The sequence below is a fragment of the Borostomias antarcticus genome (assembly GCF_949987555.1).
Source record: "Borostomias antarcticus genome assembly, chromosome: 1".
Lineage (NCBI taxonomy): Eukaryota > Metazoa > Chordata > Actinopteri > Stomiiformes > Stomiidae > Borostomias > Borostomias antarcticus.
Window position 1 is genome coordinate 36,871,424 of NC_140234.1, and position 23,329 is coordinate 36,894,752.

General features: G+C 44.5%; 1 protein-coding gene and 1 long non-coding RNA gene across 2 annotated transcripts; both read left to right on the forward strand.

Moving 5' to 3' along the window:
- The first annotated feature begins 7,101 nt into the window (after positions 1–7,101).
- LOC311313083 lies at positions 7,102–8,282 on the forward strand. Its single transcript, XR_014630592.1, has 3 exons — positions 7,102–7,184; positions 7,699–7,785; positions 8,136–8,282. It is a non-coding gene; the product is annotated as an uncharacterized lncRNA (long non-coding RNA).
- An 87-nt stretch (positions 8,283–8,369) lies between these two features.
- Positions 8,370–14,442, forward strand: LOC311329702 (uncharacterized protein; the record flags this gene model as incomplete). Its single annotated transcript, XM_084461599.1, has 3 exons — positions 8,370–8,987; positions 9,096–9,565; positions 14,406–14,442. 3 exons carry the CDS (start codon positions 8,370–8,372, stop codon positions 14,440–14,442), a joined length of 1,125 nt encoding a protein of 374 aa, XP_084317725.1.
- Between the last annotated feature and the right edge of the window lie 8,887 nt (positions 14,443–23,329).

Genomic DNA, 23,329 nt, shown 5'->3' on the forward strand with positions numbered 1-23,329 from the left:
TTTTTGTCATTTTCATGTGTTAAACAAATTTTTTGAGTAGCCTACATTGGACTATTAGGCTTTTACCATGACCTGTTGCCTCTGAGCGAATTGAGTGAAAATACCGTATAGCCTATTGAGCCTAGTGATTTGTCTTACAGTACATTAGTATGGCTATACTATTTGTTGTGGAGTTCTAGCACATACTAGGCCTACTGGTGACTACGTAACTGCAGTTGATGCCTGGAAGTGCTGTGTCATGTTTAGTCTGGTCTCTTATAATAAAGAACACGTCTTTTGTTATCCCCGGTCCTCGTTCTTATGTAGAAATAAGTTTATATAGCTCCAGTATATCACAGCTATATGTTTCAGCTGGTACAAATTAAGATAAATTCAATAGGCTATTTTAATGAATATATTATTAGAAACATATTTTTGATTGACAGACAGGCTAGGGGCCCCTTTGAGGTGAAAAAAACCCATGGGAATAAAAGTGAATCTATGCCCCTGACAATGACCCAAAGCATACTGCGAAAGCAAGACAAGAGTTTTTCAAGGCAAAGAAGTGCAATGTTCTGCAATGGCCAAGTCAAACACCTGACCTGAATCCAACTGAGCATGCATTTCACTTCCTGAGGACAAAACTGAAGGGAAACGGCCCAAAGAACAAGCAGGAAGTGAAGACAGTTGCAGTAGAGGCCTGGCAGAGCATCACCAGGGATGAAACCCTGCGTCTGGTGATGTCTGTGGTTCCAGACTTCAGGCTGGATTTGACTGTAAATGATTTGCAACCAAATATTAAACATGGCAATTTGATTCATAATTTTGTTAGTTTGTCCAACTACTTTTGTCCTTTAAAAGGGAGGTTGGGTACATATAAAATTTGTTGTAATTCCTACACCTGATTTGGATGTAAATACCAGAATTAAAGTTGAAATTCTGCATTTAAAGCACATATTTAATGTTTCATTTAAAATCCATTGTGGTAGTGTACAGAGCCAATATGATGAAAATTGTGTCAATGTCCAAATATTTATGGACCTAACTGTATATCAATGGTTCTTGCCACAATGAACCCAACACTGTCGCATTCAGTATTGGTTGGTGGAGGACAGTAGAAGAATGCCTGGGAAACGACGAAAGACTCCCCATTGGTCAATGATGCTTTCAATGAACCGCTATGCCAAGTGAGGTCAGTGAAGAATCAGTGTTACTGCTGCAGAGATGTGTGGTGCTGATATATCACCCCAACAAGTGAGCAGCAAGGACATAAAAGATGCCAGGAAAGAGCTCTCCGCACAAGTCTGGAACTAGAGAACATTCTTCCAACCCAGGTGGCACTCAAGCAGAACATAAAGAGTACATGCTACGTAATTTGACCGTGACCTTGATCCTTGGTTCTGGCATTCTTAAAAGTATCACTAAATGAGTGTGCATCTCCAATTTTGTTGGAAATTACAACTTAAATGTTTTTCTACAATGGTTCCAAAATTAAGCATGTTTGAAAATTTGAGGTTGACTCTCACTTACCCCCACACCTGAAAATAAACCTTATGGTAAGTATTATAGAACATTGCACAATTGTTGTGATGTCTGTCTGTCTGTCTGTCTGAGGGTGTTGGTCTCTGATATTTTTGAAAATATCGAAAAATCTGCAAGAGGACAAAGACACAGACGTCTGGGTCAGTGACTGTCATTACAAATACATTCACATATCCACAGTATATTGTCAGTCACTGATTTTGCTTGTGTGTTTTCAAATACTGTGAAGAAAACACAGGTGATGCTAAAGGTATACTATGTGGCTATACTCTCACCTTTGCAATGGTTGTTCTTTTTCCTCTACCAGCAGATCCTGCGTCTTATTTTCCTGTTTCTCCCTTCTTTTCCTGTTTCTCCCTTTTCGTCATCTTTCTCTTTCTCCTCTTTCTGTTTCTCTTTCTCCTCCTCTCCCCTGGCCTTCTTCATCTCCTCCTCTTCTTTCCACTTTTTCATGTCCTCGGTTTCCTCCCGGTACTTTACAGCCATCTTCTCTTTCTGCTTTTCCATTTCCCTTCTATCCTTCTCCTCTTTCTCTTTGCTGTCCACCATTTCCATGTACCTCAAGAAGGTCAGGAAGTTCTCGTTTTTCTTCCGGTGCTTCTCTAGAGGCTTCATCTCTTTCTGGTGTTCCTTTTCTTTCTGCTTTCTATCTTTCTCCTCTTTCTTTTTCTGTTTCTCCTCTTGCCTGGCCTTCCTCTTCTCTTTCTTTTCCTGCTGTCTCATCTTAAATTCACTCCACATCTTTTTCAGGCGAGCAAAGATGCCCCCAGATGTCTGAGATGGCCGCTGGTCACTGGTCGCCAGCTCCCTAGAGGGACACTGAACAGCAATATCAGACATCTTGGCTGTCTCCCCCCTCCTCCCCTCATCTTCCTCCCTCAACTCCGTCCTCAACCTTTTCACCCTCTGGTCCAACTCCCTGATCATGACGGCCATCATGTTCTCCAGTTGCATCTGCTCCATTTTCTGGCTCTTTACCTCTCTCTCCTTCATCATCCTGGCCGTCTCAATCCTCCTCCCCTTTTCTTCCTCCCTCAACTCCACATTCAACCTGGACATCCGCTGGTCCAACTCCCTGATCAGGAGGTACTTCTCTCTCTCCTGGCTCCTTTCCCCTCTCTCCTCCAGGCATTTATTAACCATCTTGGCTATCTCGTTCCTACTCCTCTCCTCTTCCTTACTCCTCCTCCCCTCATCTTCCTCCCTCAACTCGACCCTCAACGCGGTCATCCGGTCGTCCATCGATCTCGTCAGGAGGACCTGAATGCGCTCCAGACGCCCCTCCGACTTCCCGGGTCTCCTCTTCTCCTCCTCCTGCCTCCCCCTCCCCTCATCTTCCACCCACGCCTGCCTCCTCAATCTGGGCATCTGTGGGCCGACGAGGTCCCTCTTCCTCTCCTGGCTCTGCGTCTCTCTGTCCTTCAGGTATTCCTCTACCATCCTGGCTGTCTCGCTCCTCCTCATCTCCTTCTCCTGCCTCCTCCTCCGCTCGTCTTCCTCCCTCAACTCCCTCTTCATCTTGGCCATCCGGCGGCCCATGTCCCTGGCCACGTTCTGCAGCTGCTCCTCCACCCAGACAGTCTCGCAGGGCTTTGTCATTCCTAAAGGCTATGGGGGTCAGGGGGGCACAGGGACAACCAGTCAGTCACACCGGGGTCACATTCATGCAGTCAATACACTGTAGTACAGTGATCATAAGATATCACAGTGCATTGGCTACTCCTAGCATGGCACAGTACGATTATACATAGCTTCAGTGTTGCAAGATGTCACAGTGAACTGGCTACTGCTATTAATAGCAGAGCAATACAATACATCACAGTATAGTACTGCTCCTAATAGGTTATGTACCAATTTACATTACAGCAAGCATACTGTAGTCATACAGCACTTTAATACACAGAACAGTGGGCCCATACCTAGCTACTGTATACAGGTAGTTTAGGTGCAAAGCGTCTGAGCATCAAGAGACTAACAAGCTGCACGCAGAGTGAACAGTCATCATGTATTGCAAACATAAAGGCAGCAGCAAGAAAAGAGGAGAGAAAGGAACAGGATGAGAAGGTAGCAAAGCTGCTGGTCAAAGCTACCAGTCTGCTGGTCAGTTTTGAGTGTCTGTAGCTATCTGGTACGCTACAGGGAAAATAGTAGGCTAGATAGTTGGCTAGATAGTAGGCTAGTGCTGATGATTTCTGTCACAGCATACACTGCATGCCCTCTCCAGTCCCCTAATAGGTCTTATTTCATTTCCACTTGACTACTAACTTGATTGAGCATGCTACATTTGAGCAGTAGGATGATAATATGGCTAAAAGGTAGGCTACAAGATGCACAGTGCACAGGCTACTCCTATCATGGTACAGTACTCCTACACATACAGTAACTTCAGTTTTACAAGATGCCACAGTGCACTGGCTACTGCATGAATAGCAGGGCAATACAGTACCATGCTCCTTCAAAAGGTTAATATACCACTTTATATTACAGCAATACTACAGCCTATATTTGGATATACAGGATTTTACAACACAGCACAGTAGGCCTACTGTAACTAGATAACTCTTTACAAAACAGCAAGCAAAACAATCTAAAATTATTATTATCACTATTGTTATTATTATTAAATCACTAATGAAGAGGAGGTTCACCCAGGAACTCATATTACCCAGACACATCACTGTTAGTCCTGTAATCAACCAGTATCGCTCTCAACCTGGACATCATTTCTAACCTGGTTAAATAAAGTTCTGAGAGAAATGTTCTGTATTCTGTCTTCAATTGGAGGTGTTTTTGTCAAAGACAGTAATACAGAATGATTTTAGAAAATTCCAACTCTAAATTCTATCCCTATTATGGACTTACTTGTTTTCTCTAAATTAGTCTGTCAAATCCAGAAGTCACTAGCTACTCTGATGAGGTGGAATCGGATCACTGACTATTTAAGTGTCTGCCTCAGTAACGTCTACTATGACGTCATAAAAGCAAGGGGAGTGACGAAACGCCCTCTAGTGGTTCTTATTAGTAATAAATAAAATAAAAAATGTTTTGGGCTGCATTGAGTTATTATTCACATAGTTTCTGAGACACATTGAGTCACTGTTTATTGATTTTGATTATATGTTGCAGTTTAAAGACAGAATAAAAGGCTTTACAATAGGTTTTGGAACGCTGGGTGTAAACTGACTACAGTTCATATGATGCACACACCCCGTGCTTCCTCGCTATGTCAATATATTAATCTGTCTCGTTCTGTCGGTAACGCTTTATAATACAGCCTGTGTCTTACCAGTGTAATACCAGTGTCTTACCCATACCGAGTAGGCTACTTACATGTAAGTACGGGGTACCGGGTACTTACAGGTAGTTATGGGGTAGCCTACTTACCGGGTACTTTCATGCAAGTACTCCAAACCTACCTGTAAGAACCCCGTACTTACCTGTAAGTACCCCGTACCTACCTGTAAGTAAAAGTACCTATGCTACTGTGCACGCCATGTACGTACCCGGTAAGTACCCCGTACCTACATGTAAGTACCCGGTATGTACCCCGTACCTACATGTAAGCAGGGCTGAAAATTAACACCCGCCAATGGCGGGTAAAATTTAGATTTGGCGACTAAATTTCGGAGGCTATCCGCCACGCTGGCGGGTAAATGTTTGTACCAATAGAGCAGGGGTGCCCAATACGTCGATAGCGATCGACCGGTCGATCGCAAAGGTAGTGTGGGTAGATCGCATGGCATTGAAAAAAAATAATAAACACCCCCCGCCCCCCAAAAAAAGTTAGCCTATCATCCATCCTCACTATGGCATTTGCCACTTGATTGACGTACAGGTATGCCAGTCTGAGATCTCATCTTTTCAAACACACGGTTCACCACGCATGCGCGCCAGTTGCAATTCTCCGGCGAGCTGATTAGCCTACCTAGTTGATGTGAGACACACTGATGTGAGATGGCTTAGTAGGGGGAAATTCCTGCAGAGGTTCCGAGAGCTCTGTCCGGAGATAAAAGAGTTTCTCCTTGTCACTAAACATGCAGAATACAACCAACTAAATGACGATCAGTGGCTGCTAGACTTGGCATTTTTAACCGATCTGACCAACATGTTGAATGATCTTAATTTAGAGCTGCAAGGAAAAGACAAAACCGTGGTCAATATGATTAGCTCAGTTAATGCTTTCAAACGAAAATTGCAACATGTGTCCTCAAAACTGCAGCGCCATGATTTGGCGAACTTCCAAAACCTTGCGTCAGAGTTGGAGATGCAAAAGAAGGCTTGTGCGCAACTTGACAGTGCGCGTTTCGCAGAGCAGATTGGGACAATTGTATCAGAGTTTGACAAACGCTTTCAAGACTTTGCTGTACTCGAGCCAGTCGCTACATTTATGTGCTACCCATTTCAGGAAGATGTTGAGGTTGATTCACTCGCATCAAAAATCGCAACGCTGTTTCACCTGAACCCGTCTGGAGTGGAGGACGAGATGTTGACACTACAAGCTGACATTTAGCTGAAGGCCAGGGCTCATGGACAGTTCTGGAACTTACTCACAGAGGAAAAGTACCCAAACATGAGGAAATGTGCTACCTTCTTGACTGCATTATTTGGCTCCACTTATTTATGTGAGTCAGCCTTTTCCCACATGAAGATTATTAAGTCCAAATACCGTTCCACCATGACTGATGATCATTTGGAGGCCTGCTTGAGGATGGCTACCAGCAGCTACTGCCCGGACTATGCAACCCTGGCTGATTCCATTCAGTGCAAGTCATCAGAGTAAGGTAGACTAATGACCAAAAATGTTGTGTTGTATTGTGCCATACGGGTTCATGCAGGTATGCAAGGTATACCAACTTAAGATATACTCAGTGTATATATATATATAAAAATATGTTTAGCATTTTTAATGTAGGTAGATCATTTGGACTTGGTCATTTTAAAAGTAGCTCCCAAGCTGAAAAGGTGTGGGCACCCCTGCAATAGAGTCATGTAATAAATGATGCGTGCGATGTCGCCACATCCATGCCATAGACCGGCGGTCTGTTTGTTGTGCGTTGCTCCCCCGCTGCACCAAATCAAGTTTTCAGTCACATGACTGTTGCCTCGCGCACTAGGAGAGACTGGTGACGCGAGGCTACTCGCGCACAGAACATCCTTCCCATTGACCTCAGAGGACGCGCGCTTCTACAGTCAACACCTACAGTAGATAAACCATCCTGTCTCTGGGCTTCCATAGCATACCACGCCACTGTTTCTCAGAAGGGATGTCTTTGATCGCTTGTCATGTAGCTTATAAACTCTGAAGACGGTACTGGTTCCCCCTTGACTGACTTCACTGGTCATCCAGCCATAGGCGTAGTTTTAGGTATGGACGCTATGGACATGTCCATACCAAAGCCACGGAAACACGAATTGTCCCTACCAAAAATAATACAGAGTGAAAACTGTAGTTTTTAATTACCATTCACAACTTGCGAAAGCAAAACGGTTGGGAATTAAGACCAGGTTGACAGCTGCGTTCAGCAAGCTATCCAATCAACAATATACAGTAGCCTACTTTCCCTCCCTCCCTCTGTGACCCAGCGAGTGCCTCGCGAGCTCAGCAGCTCACAGCACATCGAGCATCGACTGTCGGCAACAGCGGGAATTTTGATTAAGCAGAAGTAAGATTGAAGTTATTGAACAATAGGGAATACAATATGTTGACCGACAATTATTTTTCTGTACAGAGTTGTATCAATGATAATAGTTTAGTTTGCGTCCTACTAAATGCCTATGTAAACTGTAATGTTAGTGCTAGCTGGTGGTGCAGCTAGTCAGAGCTGTACGTATTAGCTATAACGTTAGGTCTCGTAAACGTTTGCTGAGGCAGAGATAAGGTGCTGTAATGTTGTCATAACAGTTGTCTTTAGCTAGTAATAAATCAGTTTTGGTATAACCGTTGCAAATTCCTAGGTTTGAGCAATGACTAGCTAGGTTCACTCGCCCACTGAATTGCATAACAGGCTAAACAAACGAGACTAGACGTCTGGTTTGTTTATGCAATTCAGTCCAAGTCCAGCGTAATTATGTTCATATTTCATATGCTACACAGAATAGGCTGTAGGCTACACGGAAAAGAGTGTTTCATGTCTGCAAGTAGTTTGATATTGTCAATCATTTCCCTTTTATGACCAGACAAAAATGGACATTGGAATTTTTTTGGTCAAAGCAGCAGAAAGGCAGGACCTGGAGAGGCAGGCAGGAGATGCATCAGGGTTACAGGTGAGATTATAGTCTGACTCAACAGATGTAGGTTTTGTGGATAAACCTTGTCATTCGTTGTCACATTGCCCAATCAGTGGCGACAGAAATTAATCTGATTCGGCCACCACCCAGATTCAATCCAGACTACGTGAAACAACAACAACCTATTGTGTCCCTACCAAAGCTGAAATCAAACCTACGCCCCTGCATCTTGCAACACTTAAACTATGTATAATCGTACTGTGCCATGCTAGGAGTAGCCAATGCACTGTGATATCTTATGATCACTGTACTACAGTGTATTGACTGCATGAATGTGACCCCGGTGTGACCGACTGGTTGTCCCTGTGCCCCCCTGACCCCCATAGGAATGACAAAAGCCCTGCGAGACTGTCTGGGTGGAGGAGCAGCTGCAGAACGTGGCCAGAGACATGGGCCACCGGATGGCCATGATGAAGAGGGAGTTGAGGAAGGAAGACGAGAGGAGGAGGAGGCAGGAGAAGGAGATGAGGAGGAGCGAGACAGCCAGGATGGTAGAGGAATACCTGAAGGACAGAGAGACGCAGAGCCAGGAGAGGGAGAGGGACCTCGTCGGCTCACAGATGCCCAGGTTGAGGAGGGAGGCGTGGGTGGAAGATGAGGGGAGGGGGAGGCAGGAGGAGGAGAAGAGGAGACCCGGGAAGTCGGAGGGGCGTCTGGAGCGCATGCAGGTCCTCCTGACGAGATCGATGAACGACCGGGTGACCGCGTTGAGGGTCGAGTTGAGGGAGGAAGATGAGGGGAGGAGGAGTAAGGAAGGGGAGAGGAGGAGGAACGAGATAGCCAAGATGGTTAATAAATGCCTGGAGGAGAGAGGGGAAAGGAGCCAGGAGAGAGAGAAGTACCTCCTGATCAGGGAGTTGGACCAGCGGATGTCCAGGTTGAATGTGGAGTTGAGGGAGGAAGAAAAGGGGAGGAGGATTGAGACGGCCAGGACGATGAAGGAGAGAGTGTTGTGGGCCCAGCTCGGTCTTTGGGTCCAGTCCGGGAGTCGAGTCGTAGGGGCAGTGAGGCACACGCTTCGAGGACGCGGACTCCACCCCTTGCCGGAGAGGCCGGCTCCGCCCGGCAGCAGCAGCAATCACCGGCCAACTCGTTGCAGCTGTTGCCTGTTAGCGGAGCCTCTACAAGAGGACGCTGGAACCACCGCTCGGGGCTCAGACGTTTCTAGCCCTCATAGGGTAATCAGACGAGCTGGCTATCGCCCCTGATCCATTTTGAAGTTTGCTTATTTCGACTAACGATTTGTTTTCCCTGTGTTGTGTTCCCTCTTTTGTTCCCCCCGGAAGGTCCAGCGTCCTCGCGCCTCTCCGGCCCCCGCGTCCTCCCGGCCTCCGCGCCGCGTTTCCCATTCGCTTCCTGCCCTCCACTCTCTCCTCCCGGACTCCGCTCCCCGCACGCCTCCTGGACCTCCCTCGCTCCGCGGGACTGCCGCCGCTCCGCCTCCTCTCACCACCAAAGACCGCCAGAGTTCCCGGACCCTTCCCTCCACCTCTCGTAGGGCCTCGCAGCACATTCACAAACACATTCCGGCTGATACCCATACCGCACACACCGCACCCACGCACCCCTCTTTGTTTCCCCATCTCATGTACATACCACACACACATCCATACATACCCCCCATTGGTTTGCACCTCCCCCATTTTGTTGTGGCACCAGTTCTCCCCATTTTATTATTTATTATTAAACGGCCAAGTGCCAACCACTCCCCTCTGTCTGCCTGTTCTGTCCGGGGGTCTCACTACACGGGTCCAGGGTCCGCGTTCCGGCCCCTGACAGAGAGAGGTAAAGAGCCAGAAAATGGAGCAGATGCAACTGGAGAACATGATGGCCGTCATGATCAGGGAGTTGGACCAGAGGATGAAAAGGTTGAGGACGGAGTTGAGGGAGGAAGATGAGGGGTGGAGGGGGGAGACAGCCAAGATGTCTGATATTGCTGTTCAGTGTCCCTCTAGGGCGCTGGCGACCAGTGACCAGCTGCCATCTCAGACATCTGGGGGCATCTTTGCTCGCCTGAAAAAGATGAGGAGTGAATTTAAGATGAGACAGCAGGAAAAGAAAGAGAAGAGGAAGGCCAGGCAAGAGGAGGAGAAACAGAAAAAGAAAGAGGAGAAAGATAGAAAGCAGAAAGAAAAGGAACACCAGAAAAAGATGAAGGCTCTAGAGAAGCACCGGAAGAAAACCGAGAACTTCCTGGACTTCATGAAGTGCAAAGAAATGGAGGAGCGGAAGCAGAAAAAGAAAGAGGAGAAGAAAGAGAAAGAGGAGAAGGATAGAAGGCAGAAAGAAAAGTAAATTGAAAAGCAGAAAGAGAAGATGGCTGTAGAGAAGTGCTGGGAGAAAACCGAGGACATTAAAAAGTGGAAAGAAGAGGAGGAGAGGAAGAAGGCCAGGGGAGAGGAGGAGAAAGAGAAACAGAAAGAGGAGAAAGAGAAAGATGACGAAAAGGGAGAAACAGTAAAAGAAGGGAGAAACAGGAAAAGAAGACGCAGGAGCTGCTGGTAGAGGAAAAAGAACAACCATTGCAAAGGTGAGAGTATAGCCACATAGTATACCTTTAGCATCACCTGTGTTTCCTTCACAGTACTTGAAAACACACAAGCAAAATCAGTGACTGACAATATACTGTGGATATGTGAATGTATTTGTAATGACAGTCACTGACCCAGACGTCTGTGTCTTTGTTCTCTTGCAGATTTTTCGATATTTTCAAAAATATCAGAGACCAACACCCTCAGACAGACAGACAGACATCACAACAATTGTGCAATGTTCTATAGGCAGGGCTGAAAATTAACTTTTAGGCTCACCTGCCAAGGGGACTGGTAGATGAAAAAATCCACCGGCCAAGTATATTTTTTACCGGCCAAAATAATAAAATAATACATTTTTTGTCACATTATACATCTGTTTCAGTACTTTTCATTCAGATAATAGTATTATTTTGAATACATGCTTAAGGAAGAGGCCAAAGTAAAATTTAAAATAAAGTAGTTTAATTCGATGGCTTGAAACATTGCAATTCATATAAATTCAAATATTAATTTCCATTCACTTCCACAGTGTAGAATTATCCATAACTAGCTAACCCTACACAAATATGAGATATAAATGATCCAAGCCTTAACCTCATGGTCTTTATGAGTTTATGAACAAAATTAATATACTGTACCATATTCACAGCCTGTCATCATGTAAAGTTAAACCTGAGCTGGATGCAGGGGCGTAGGTTTGATTTGAGCTTTGGTAGGGACACAATAGGTTGTTGTTGTTTCACGTAGTCTGGATTGAATCTGGGTGGTGGCCGAATCAGATTAATTTCCGTCGCCAGTGATTGGGCAATGTGACAACGAATGACAAGGTTTATCCACAAAACCTACATCTGTTGAGTCAGACTATAATCTCACCTGTAACCCTGATGCATCTCCTGCCTGCCTCTCCAGGTCCTGCCTTTCTGCTGCTTTGACCAAAAAAATTCCAATGTCCATTTTTGTCTGGTCATAAAAGGGAAATGATTGACAATATCAAACTACTTGCAGACATGAAACACTCTTTTCCGTGTAGCCTACAGCATATTCTGTGTAGCATATGAAATATGAACATAATTACGCTGGACTTGGACTGAATTGCATAAACAAACCAGACGTCTAGTCTCGTTTGTTTAAGCCTGTTATGCAATTCAGTGGGCAAGTGAACCTAGCTAGTCATTGCTCAAACCTAGGAATTTGCAACGGTTATACCAAAACTGATTTATTACTAGCTAAAGACAACTGTTATGACAACATTACAGCACCTTATCTCTGCCTCAGCAAACGTTTACGAGACCTAACGTTATAGGTAATACGTACAGCTCTGACTAGCTGCACCACCAGCTAGCACTAACATTACAGTTTACATAGGCATTTAGTAGGACGCAAACTAAACTATTATCATTGATACAACTCTGTACAGAAAAATAATTGTCCTACTACTACACCTACCTACATACCTAGCTACTGTATACAGGTAGTTTAGGATCAAAGCGTCTGAGCATCAAGAGACTAACAAGCTGAACACATCTGAACATCTGCACGCAGAGTGAACAGTCATCATGTATTGCAAACATAAAGGCAGCAGCAAGAAAATAGGAGAGAAAGGAACAGGATGAGAAGGTAGCAAAGCTGCTGGTCAAAGCTACCAGTCTGCTGGTCAGTTTTGAGTGTCACAAAGATGCCACAGTGCACTGGCTACTGCATGAATAGCAGGGCAATACAGTACCATGCTCCTTCAATAGGTTAATATACCACTTTATATTACAGCAATACTACAGCCTATATTTGGATATACATGATTTTACAACACAGCACGGTAGGCCTACTGTAACTAGATAACACTTTACAAAACAGCAAGCAAAACAATCTAAAATTATTATCATTATTGTTATTATTATTATTATTAAATCACTAATGAAGAGGAGGTTCACCCAGGAACTCATATTACCCAGACACATCACTGCTAGTCCTGTAATCAACCAGTATCGCTCTCAACCTGGAAATAATTTCTAACCTTGTTAAACAAAGTTCTGAGAGAATTATGTTCTGTATTCTGTCTTCAATTGGAGGTGTTTTTGTCAAAGACAGCAATACAGAATAATTGTAGAAAATTCCAACTCTAAATTCTATCCCTATTATGGACTTACTTGTTTTCTCTAAATTAGTGTGTCAAATCCAGAAGTCACTAGCTACTCTGATGAGGTGGAATCTGATCACTGACTATTTAAGTGTCTGCCTCGTAACGTCTACTCTGACGTCATAAAAGCAAGGGGAGATGTAAAGTGACATGGCATGGAAGCTCCAAGATGATTGCTCTGGTCTGTGTGCAAGTTACTTTTTGAAAATGATGACTTTCTCATGGCATTTTACATCCACTTTATGCTAGGTAGCTTTTCTGCTTCACTGCTGTCTTTTGTTTCTAAAGGATGGTGGAAATACCATGACCATTTTTACTTTGTATGTTGGATGACAACTACTCACTAGGGCTTGTCTAGATATCCTCAAGATACCATTACATTCCAATATTTGTGTCAGCACCTGTAGGTGTGAACACAGAATTTTTATTTTTTTAATTTTTAATTTTACAAAATCTATTGTCTTTGTAGAGTCATGTTTTAACAACATTTTCCATGTTCTTGAACATTACAATCAATGTTTTTACAGTCGTTGTTGAACTGTTGAATGTGAAATATGAAGTGTGTAGCCTCTGCTGCTGTAACAAGTATGGCAAGTGTGGTTGACATCAGATAGGATGCAATTTGAACCATCTTTGAATGATCGATTTTACTCTATTCTTCTTATTTGCACTAGTATTCAAACTATTCTTTAGTCCATGGCGCCATGTACAGTACGTCTTTAATTTGAGATTAATGGAGGGACTTGGATAATATTGAAAACACTCCTTTTTAGTTTTGAATTAGACAATTAATTTTATTGTTTTGCTACAAACCTCGGATACCATTCAGTTCAGTATAATCGGTATTAAAACTGGATTATATCGCTCACTATTATGTTATATTGCGAACTACACCAGCAGCTTCATAGCTAGATGCTGACTAGAGCCTGTCTGTTTCTTGTTACTGCTTTATGATTATCCGAGCCGATTATAAAACTCCCAGTGGATTCAAGATTGTCTGCGTTTGTTAACTTTGTGCCTAAGGGTTTCTTGCCAAAATGCTTTAGTGTAACGTTAATGTTTAAAGGTTTTAGTGTAACGTTAATATTAGATAAGGCCAGAGATTATTTCATTTCCTCAATGGTCATTTTACACCAATTTATACTCAGCAAATTTAATACAACTAAGGACTTGTATGGCAGTCTCAGTCTCCACCATAGGGCTCAGTGCAATTTCAATTTGAGACTATATTACAGAGACTGGAGACTTGAGACTAAAAGCGCATTGTGTTGCCTCTGGGTATGAAATGCGCTATACAAATAAAGCTTTGATTTGATTTGATATATGACGAAACGGTCTTCTTCTTTTCGTGTCCATATACACAGCAGCTACTTCCAGTTATCCAACGTTCAGCCAGTGGTGAACAGCCTGTTGTGTCTTGGTGTTCTAAAGGGCAGTGTCCACCTAGCAGAGGACATGGAAGGAGGAGGTCTGGGGCTCTGTGCTCCACAGTCTGGCCTTCTCTGCCACAGTCTGGCCTTCTCTGCCACAGTCTGGCCTTCTCTGCCACAGTCACGTGTTGCTGACCCCTCTGGACGCAGGTTTAGAACGCCCAAAACAAGGACAAAACGAGCCAGCACTTCTTTTGTGCCAAGAAGCATTAAATTGTTGAACAGCTGTTGATGCCTGTTGCAGTGATGATGATGTTGATGCGATGATGTTGGTGAGGATGGTGATGACGATGATGGTGGTTGGTGACATTGTGGTGATGGTGATGGGCGTACATTTTAATGTTTTCTGTATGCTTGATGTGTGCTAAACAAATTCCCCTCTGGGGCAATAAAGGTTTCAATTCAATTCAACCAGGTCGGTAGCCCCGCCTGCTCGGTGGTTCCCTGGGACGGCCCACCCTGGTGAGGACTCAGTTCAGGCGCTTCCCCTTCGCCCAGCTGGTCTCTGAAGGGAGGCTTCCAGCAGCAGGGATAGACCAGAGCACTGTGACATCAAATTGTAGTAAATGGACACATGCAGACACCCCCCTTTTTGGGTGAAAACGAGGCGAGAACTTGACGCCATTCAGATTCAAAAAAGGGGCAGTAACCATACCCATGGCATGGAAGCTCCAAGATGATTGCTCTGGTCTGTGCATTTTGGGGCTGCGTAGATGGTAAACAAAAGTCATGTATAAAATTCAGTTCTTTCAGGACTGTATAGAGTGGTATATCTATGTTCTTTAAACTGAATTTAAGAAATGTCTGTCAAATGTTCAGGGCACCTAATAAATCAAATGGAATAATTTAATGGCTAATATAACAGGATAGACTCCACCTAAATTTGTGTACGTGGGCAAATTAACTTGTAACCGTGACTACTACTTTTTTTGAGCCTCACCTGTGAAGTAGATTAGATTCCTTGTTGTCATAAGTTACTCATCCAGACTTCTGTTAACCCAAAAAGTAACACATTGAATCTGTATATGCCCAAACCTTCCATAACTTGGCTTTTTTGTATGTGAAAGGCTTGTTAGTACATATGGTCAATTTAATCACTGTGTATACTTTGAAAGATTAACATTTTTATATTTTATACTTTGCTTGGCAAATAGGCTCAGTTCCCTTACTCTATCATTGTATGGAATAAAGATTATTTTATGGCATTAAAGACTAATGTATTGTTGTGATGAAGCTTAACTGAAAGTAATCAAAATAAATTGTGTATAAATCCAATATGAGTATTAAATTACCATGACTTTTAAATAAAGGTATATTTTGACATAAAGGAAATGTAATTTATCTTTAAAAGCAAGATATATGGTACTAGCCCATTTGTGAAAGGGAACATTAATACTCCTGAAATTGAACAGCAAGCTATGGCTTAGTGCTAAAACAAGATGCAAATGTACTCTGTAACTTTGCTCTCTTGTTTCTTTGATAGTCGTATTTTGTGTTTCTGTACTTGGAAATTGTTTTTAATCCTGTTTCTCCTATTAAAAGAAAGCACCTATAAATTCTATCTTATTTGATTCATTCGTCCACGTTTGCACAGTGAATTTTCATCCTGCACAACTCTAATATTTTTGAACCTCACTTGTTTTTACTAACGGGCTTTTCCAGTAATGTACATGGAAAATATCTGTCGGCCAAAGAAGATGGAAAACAACTGACAGCTCCACTCATTCTCCCCTGTCAAACATGTGAACCAATATGCAGGGCTGGCGCCTCCTATAGGCAGAATAGGCAATTACCTTGGGCCTCCAGCCAATCAAAATTACAGATTTCGGGGAGCCTCAAAAGCCTCAAGCACTGTATGCGTTATTTGTTTAATATGACACACATGCACACACACACGCCATCACTGTTATCTCAGCTGTGCAAATGTGTTTATTCATCCCACCATTCAATGTATGTTCCTATTAGTATTCTTTCTACAGCATCAAAATGACCATGCACAGCATTCACCTACCACAGCATGAGCCAAGGACATACTGAGGAATCTAGGAAGAAATGTCTATAACATCTACAGAGTCTTACTGCTATGTATTTGATTTAATGTGTTTGTTTGTTTTCACGTGGACACTGTGTAGTCGATAGAGTGAGGGAGACAGCTGATGCTGCTGCTGCTGTGGCCGTTCGGGGTAGTGGGTGTCAAGAGGTCACACTTAGGCCACAGGGGGGGCCTCTCCTCTGGGGTATCAATGACACATCTCTATGGGACACTATAAACAGACACAACCCAGACTGACAACCAATGGTGATTAAGACATCATGTTAGGGTGATAGGCGACACATCTGTATGGTCACTCCTCCACCAATCTAGCTTCACTAGGCCCTAAACGGGCAGGCCTAGGTGTGGGGGGTGGGCCGAGAGAGCACTATTTAACGTCTCAACCAAACCTTGAGACTTCGATTTGGAAACGGTACGCAACTCAGCCGGACAGATTCGCTGCTCCCAGCAGGCAGACACGCTGATAACACCATGCGGGGAGGGAAGTCTAAGGCCTTGACTAGCAGAGAAGCAGGGAGAGAGAGAGACTAGGGAAACATCCCAGTGTTCCATGTGATTGTATCTTTGTACAATAAATCTATCATCTGTCGCCGCTTCCAATCCCGTGTTGGGTGATTTCATCAATGACTATCACAACAAGAAAGGCAATTAACATCGTGGTTCATAATTAGATGGTGCTGCAACTCTTATCAAGGCTTCTAAAAAAAATCACACAACGCAGAGCAACAGAAGAAAAGATCTCAAAGGCCAACAATACTGTGATACGTACTCACTTCACCAAGCCTGCAGATTTCACCTGGTTAACAATATTGGTATATGAAGAAATTCTTACAATTTACACAGAAAAAACAATTACAATTTATAAAATCCTATCAACTTGGCTTGATCCTCACAAGATGTCAGTAAAGAATAGGCTATTTGCACAAGCTCCACCACTTCCTGAAATTCTACAGGCATATTTATTTCCTGTCCTATACCATTGGATGGAAGTGATTAATCAGGTGTGATCAGGTGTGCCGCACACCTGATAAATCACTTCCATCCAATAGTATAGGACAGGAAATAAGGATGCCTGTAGAATTTCAGGAAGTAGTGGAGCTTGTGCAAAGAGCTTATTTGACCAGTAGAGGGCAGGAGAGGCTCCATCAAACATGCGCCATTCTGCTCCACTCACCACTGTACACCTGCACATGGCACATGCATGTCTAGCCATGACTGATACACTGTGATGTGTCTGGATAAGTTGTCACTTCTGTCATTAAAACATGAATATATACCAGAGATCAGCAACCTATCAAAAGAAACATTTTTGGACAAAAAAATAATAAAAAATCTGATGGGAGCGGTGAAACATTTGAGCCTTATAATGAAGGCAGTGTTTCCCATAGATGCATTTTTTTCGTGGTAACACCCAGGAGGGACACATTAGAGGGAGAAGGGGGTTGTAGGGAAATTTTGAGCATCAAACACTTAATTTCCTTCGTTCTGATTAATTTTTAGACATGGGGTTTGGACTGGCACAAAGGCAAGGCAAGTTTATTTGAAACCAAACGTCCTCCTCGCATGCACACACACAGAGCCACAAAATGCATTCATGGGCGGAGGTCTGTGCTCTCTGAGCACCATTTCTCGTTTTATTATTCGTCTTAAATTACATTTACTCCATAGTCCAACTTCTTAAAACACTTTCCACAAGAAATATTTATGAAATTATGAGATGAAGCTATAGCACCACTAGAGGGCACCATCCTCAATCATCCATCTGTCCTCAGGTCCAGGAGGTGTTGATGATAATCTCCATCATCATCGCCCTGAAGAGTCTGCTGGAACAGAAGCGCTCGCCAATCCTGAAGGACCTCATGATGGTAGATGGTAAATGGACTGCACTTATATTGCACTTTTATCCTCTCATTCACCCACCCATCATTACACACCCAGGGGTGAAAATTAACTTTTTGGCTCACGGTGAGTTACCTGCCAAGGGGACTATAGATGAAAAAATCTACCGGCCAAGTATATATTTTTCAGATAGGCTTCCGAAATCTAGTCGCCAATTGGTAATTTTACCTGCGTTTGGCCGGTGGCAGGTGTTAATTTTCAGCTCTGCACACACCCATTCACGGCAGCTGCCATGCAAGGTGCTAGTCTGCTCATTGGGAGCAATTTGGGGTTCAGTGTCTTGTCCAAGGACACTTCGACATGTGGACAGGAGGAGGTGGGATTCGAACCACTGACCCTACGATCATTGGACAACCCGCTCTACCTTGTGAACTACAGCCGCCCCATGATCTACCTCCAGGTGTTAGACTGGGTTTTCCTCTACACCATGGTCTCTCACTATCAAGTTCACTATCCACACCATTGTCTCTCATTATCAAGTTCACTATCCACACCATTGTCTCTCACTATCAAGTTCACTATCCACACCATGGTCTCTCACTATCAAGTTCACTATCCACACCATGGTCTCTCACTATCGAGTTCACTATCCACACCATGGTCTCTCACTATCAAGTTCACTATCCACACCATGGTCTCTCACTATCAAGTTCACTATCCACACCATGGTCTCTCACTATCAAGCTCACTATCCACACCATGGTCTCTCACTATCAAGTTCACTATCCACACCATTGTCTCTCATTATCAAGTTCACTATCCACACCATTGTCTCTCACTATCAAGTTCACTATCCACACCATGATCTCTCACTATCAAGTTCACTATCCACACCATGGTCTCTCACTATCAAGTTCACTATCCACACCATGGTCTCTCACTATCAAGCTCACTATACACACCATGATCTCTCACTATCAAATTCACCAGACCATGGTCTCTCACTATCAAGTTCACTATACACACCATTATCTCTCACTATCAAGTTCACTATACACACCATTATCTCTCACTATCAAGTTCACTATACACACCACGATCTCTCACTATCAAGTTCACTATACACACCATGGACTCTCACTGTCAAGTTCACTATCCACACCATGGTCTCCCACTATCAAGTTCACTATCCACACCATGGTCTCCCACTATCAAGTTCACTATTCACACCATGGACTCTCACTGTCAAGTTCACCATCCCATTTCCATAGAGGCTAGGCGTTTTTCATTTGTGAAATAGGCCTAGAGATTTTAAAATGAGGTCAAGGAGTTCTTTGCATGATGAGCTGCTGGCCATGGAGCTGGAATACAACCTGAAGATGTTCGAGAAGCAGATGGAGAACAAGGTGGCCAACTGCAGCCTGGCCAAGTTAAACGGTTTGTCTGTATATATAGACATACTGTAGGCTGTTTTTTATTGATCATAATGTCCATTTGTCTATCTTTATAATGGATGATTTTTTGTCTTTGTAAACAAAGTAACAAAGTGTAACAAAAACAAATGTGATGTGCTGTATTTTGTGAAAATTGTTTGCAAATATTTTTTTTTACACATATGTTATGCACTCAATGTATTGTCACATTTTCTGTTTATTTTCTTCTTTTATTATTAAATAATAACATTAATACCTGTGGCTACCAGTAGGGGTCGTATGTGTTGTTTGTCTTGTGGACTGTTCTCATTCGTGTGCAGCCGTTGTGAAAGACAACTGAAAGCCTTGTTTTTGTGCGTGGCTGTAAGCCAGCGCACCAATGATAGCAAATGTCCAGTTGTCACTCCCTCCCTCCCTAGCTTCCTCCCTGGTTTCCTCCGTCGTGTTGTTGACCCGCAGTTCTATGTTGCTACCACAAGAGGCAGTGGTCCCAGAACCTGCAGTTCTATGTTGCTACCACAAGAGGCAGATAGACTGCATTTACCATTTTCAGCCACGGGAGGGCAGCAACAGGCTTAGATAGACGTTCCTTGTTCAGTTTCAGCAATAGAGGCAGATAGACTGCATTTACCATTTTCGGCCACGAGAGGGCAACAGGCTTAGATAGAGGTTACCTGGTGGTGCTATGTCAGTTATTGAATTTATGTGCAGTAATTGAACATCTGAAATACTCCTGTTTTTAAATTATACCTACAGTATAGGTGTCTCAGTAATTACCCATTATATATTAGGCTATACTTGCATGTATTTACCAGGTAAATGTTTTGTAATTGTGGACTATGAAAGGGTTACCAAAAAAATGTTCAGTCAGTTAATTTAGCAACAGAAATCCATAAGCCTAGGGCCAATGGGCCTAGGATATAGACAATAAACTACCGGTGGAATGGTGGTGGAGCATCCATCGGGGACTCGCTGTAGGTCCGCTAGCCTTGTGTTATCTGGGTTTATCCCTTACCTTTGTCCAGAAACAGAAGTTGAACCAATTGCAGCAAAATAGCTAACGTTACAGGAATCATCAGTGTAACTGCTTTAGCCACTGACCGCTACCATTAATGTTATGTAAGCTGCTGATAGTTGTTGTGAGCTCATGAGCTATCCCACCTTCTGAATCCTATTTATGGGATTTGATGCATGTTGGGCCACATATTTCTTGAAAACAATCTTTATTTGCAACTCATATTACAATGAAAATGAACCACAATCAATTTGCAGCTAAGTCTGGTTATGTTAAAGCAAAGAAAATAATAAGGAATAAGGCAATCAAAGTGATGACATTACTCATGAGCTCTCAGACTTGGCGAGCAGGTGCACCTGGCAGTGCTGCAGGAAGGCGTCCAGGAAGGGGGCAGGGCCCACAGTGGTGCAGCCTCTGCCGCTTGGCCCCCGGGCCCCTTGGAGACAACGTCCATGTCCGGGCTGCAGACGCTGCAGACCACTACGGCGGGAACACCTCCGCGCACAGGAACTCACCCTTCTCCTCCTGTCTCCTTTCTGGGCCTCCCAGGCCCCCGGCCTCACCGCCTTCTCTGCCAGCTTGGCGGGCCCTCTGGGGACCTTCTCCACCCCTGATGACACCACCCCCACCACCTGGCACTGACTCTGGGCGTTGTGCAGCTTGATGTGGGCCAGGAGGGACAGGTGGTGCAGAAAGACCTTGCCGCAGACCTGGTGGCAGACTAAAATGCCTCTGGACGCAATTGGAGAAACCTACAAACAATCACAAGCAACGAAAGGTGGGTTAGTCGTCGTATCGTCGTATCAAGTAGGTACAGTCGTTGTATCAAACCGGACCCATGTTAGATAAACAGTTGTGATTGGCGTGCCTGACCTGGCAGGGGTACGTCTCGCCCTTCAGGCGCTTGTTGATCAGCGGCCGGGTGCCATCGCCCCGACGGATGTCCTTCTCCTGGCTGTGCTTCTTCTTGCGGTGCAGGTAGAGCTTGGCCGTGCTCGGGAACTCCATGTCGCAGGAGCCGTACGCCAGGACCTTCTGCTTGGTGTCGCCATTGTTCGTCAGAGGCGGCCTTCCTCCTCCTCTTCCTCCTCCTTGTCTGACTTCAGCGGGCCTAGTCCTCTTTTCCAGGAGCCACTCCTTGACGTGATAGGTCCTCTGGTGGCTGTTGAGGCGCGCAGGAGAGTGGAAGTTCTTACCGTAGTACGAGCATGGGTACGGTGCAGCAGGCGGGGGTCGGGGCCGTCTGTGGTGGCATCGGGGCTGTTGGAGGCATCCGAGGCGGGGGACCACACGGCCTCAAAGCCGGGAGTGGGCGAGTCGAGAGCAAGAGGGCTATTGTCATTGTCAGGGTTTTACAGATCACTGCAGCTGGACTGCTGGTGGCGGAGCAGCACCGACTTGTCGCGGGGGCCCTCGGGGTTGGAGGTCACCGCTTCCGTCGCTGCCACGCTGCCGAGACACGGATCAGCATAGTTCGCAAGGGGGGCGTCGTCATCCTCATCATCGTCGTCACGGAGATCGTCGTGGAGATGGCAGTGCAGCTGCAGGGAGGAGAGGGGTCGTGTGGAGAGTTCCCCAGGTTGAGAACAGGCCATGGTTGAGGTGCTGTGGAGAGTTCAGAATGTTGGAGAACAGGCTGTCATTGGGGTGGTGTGGAGAATTCAGCAGGTTGGAAAACAGGCTGTGGTCAAGATGGTGTGGAGAGTTCAGCAGGTTGGAGAACTTGCCGTGTTCAGGATGGTGTGAAGAGTTCAGCAGGTTGGAAAACAGGCCGTGGTTGGGATGCTGTGGAGAGTTCATCAGGTTGGAGGACAGGCTGTGGTCAGGTTGGTGTGGTGAATTCAGCAGGTTGGAGAACAGGCCATGGTCACGATGGTGTGCAGAGTTCAACAGGTTGGAGAACTTGCTGTGTTCAGGGTGGTGTGGAGAGTTCAACAGGTTGGAGCAGAGGCAATTATTGGGGTGGTATGAAGATTTCAGCAGGTTGGAGAACAGGCCATCATTGGGGTGGTGTGGAGAGCTCAGCAAGTTGGAGAACAGGTCGTAGTTGGGGTGGTGTGGAGATTTCAGCAGGTTGGAGAACAGGCAGTGGTTGGGGTGATGTGTAGAGTTCAGCAGGTTGGAGAACAGGTCGTATTGGATTGGTGTGGATAGTTCAGCAGGTTGGAGAATAGGCTGTGGTCGGGATCTCTGCTGATGCTGAGACCATTGTGCAGGCAGTGTTTTTGAAAAATGTATTTTTTTGACTTGAAATTGGGTACCGGTGAAACAATTGTGCATGTTATAAGAAATTGCATGACATTTCTAGTTAGAATGGCCTATACCATAATTTTATCAGATGTGGAGGAAAGCAACCTGACCCCTGAGGACCGTGAGAGGTAAAATCCAAGATGGCCGCTAGTGCCTTGGGTCTAATTTTCAAACACGCTCAATTTTGGAACCAGTGTAGAAAAACATATAAGGTGTCATATCCAACAAAATTGGGGATGTACAGTATACATTCTTTTGAGCCTGCCAGAACCCAAGGATCAAGGTCAAGGTCAAATTAACGTAGCAAGTGTTTTAATGTTCTGCTCGAGTACTACCTGGGCTGGAGTAATGTTCTCTAGTTCCAGACTTCTGTGTGGATAGCTGTTTCAAGACATCATTCATGCCGTTCTACTCACTTGTTGGTTTGTACATCAGCACCACAAATCTCTCCAGCAGTAACTGATTGTTCATGGACCTCGCTTGGTGTGAAAACCACAACAGGCCTATGCTCTATGTAAGCACAACTAGCGAGTTCATCAAGACAGATTGATGAAAACAACCGTTTCGCGGCAGAAAATCGATTTTTAGAAACTGCATTCTAAGTGCCCCGACCACCGCCATTACATGGATATACTGGCTCGCGCTGGATTTTAAATTTCTTCTACATGCCTCCGAACTACACCAAAGTGATCTCGGTGAGTCAAATGTCTTATAATATGTCGTAAATAAGGTCCAGGTTGTCAAAAACGAGCATTGTCCTTTAAATTGGAAAAAATATGGATGGTAGTGAACGGTGGATGACAAATAATTTTTTTATCCCGTTTTAGCTAGC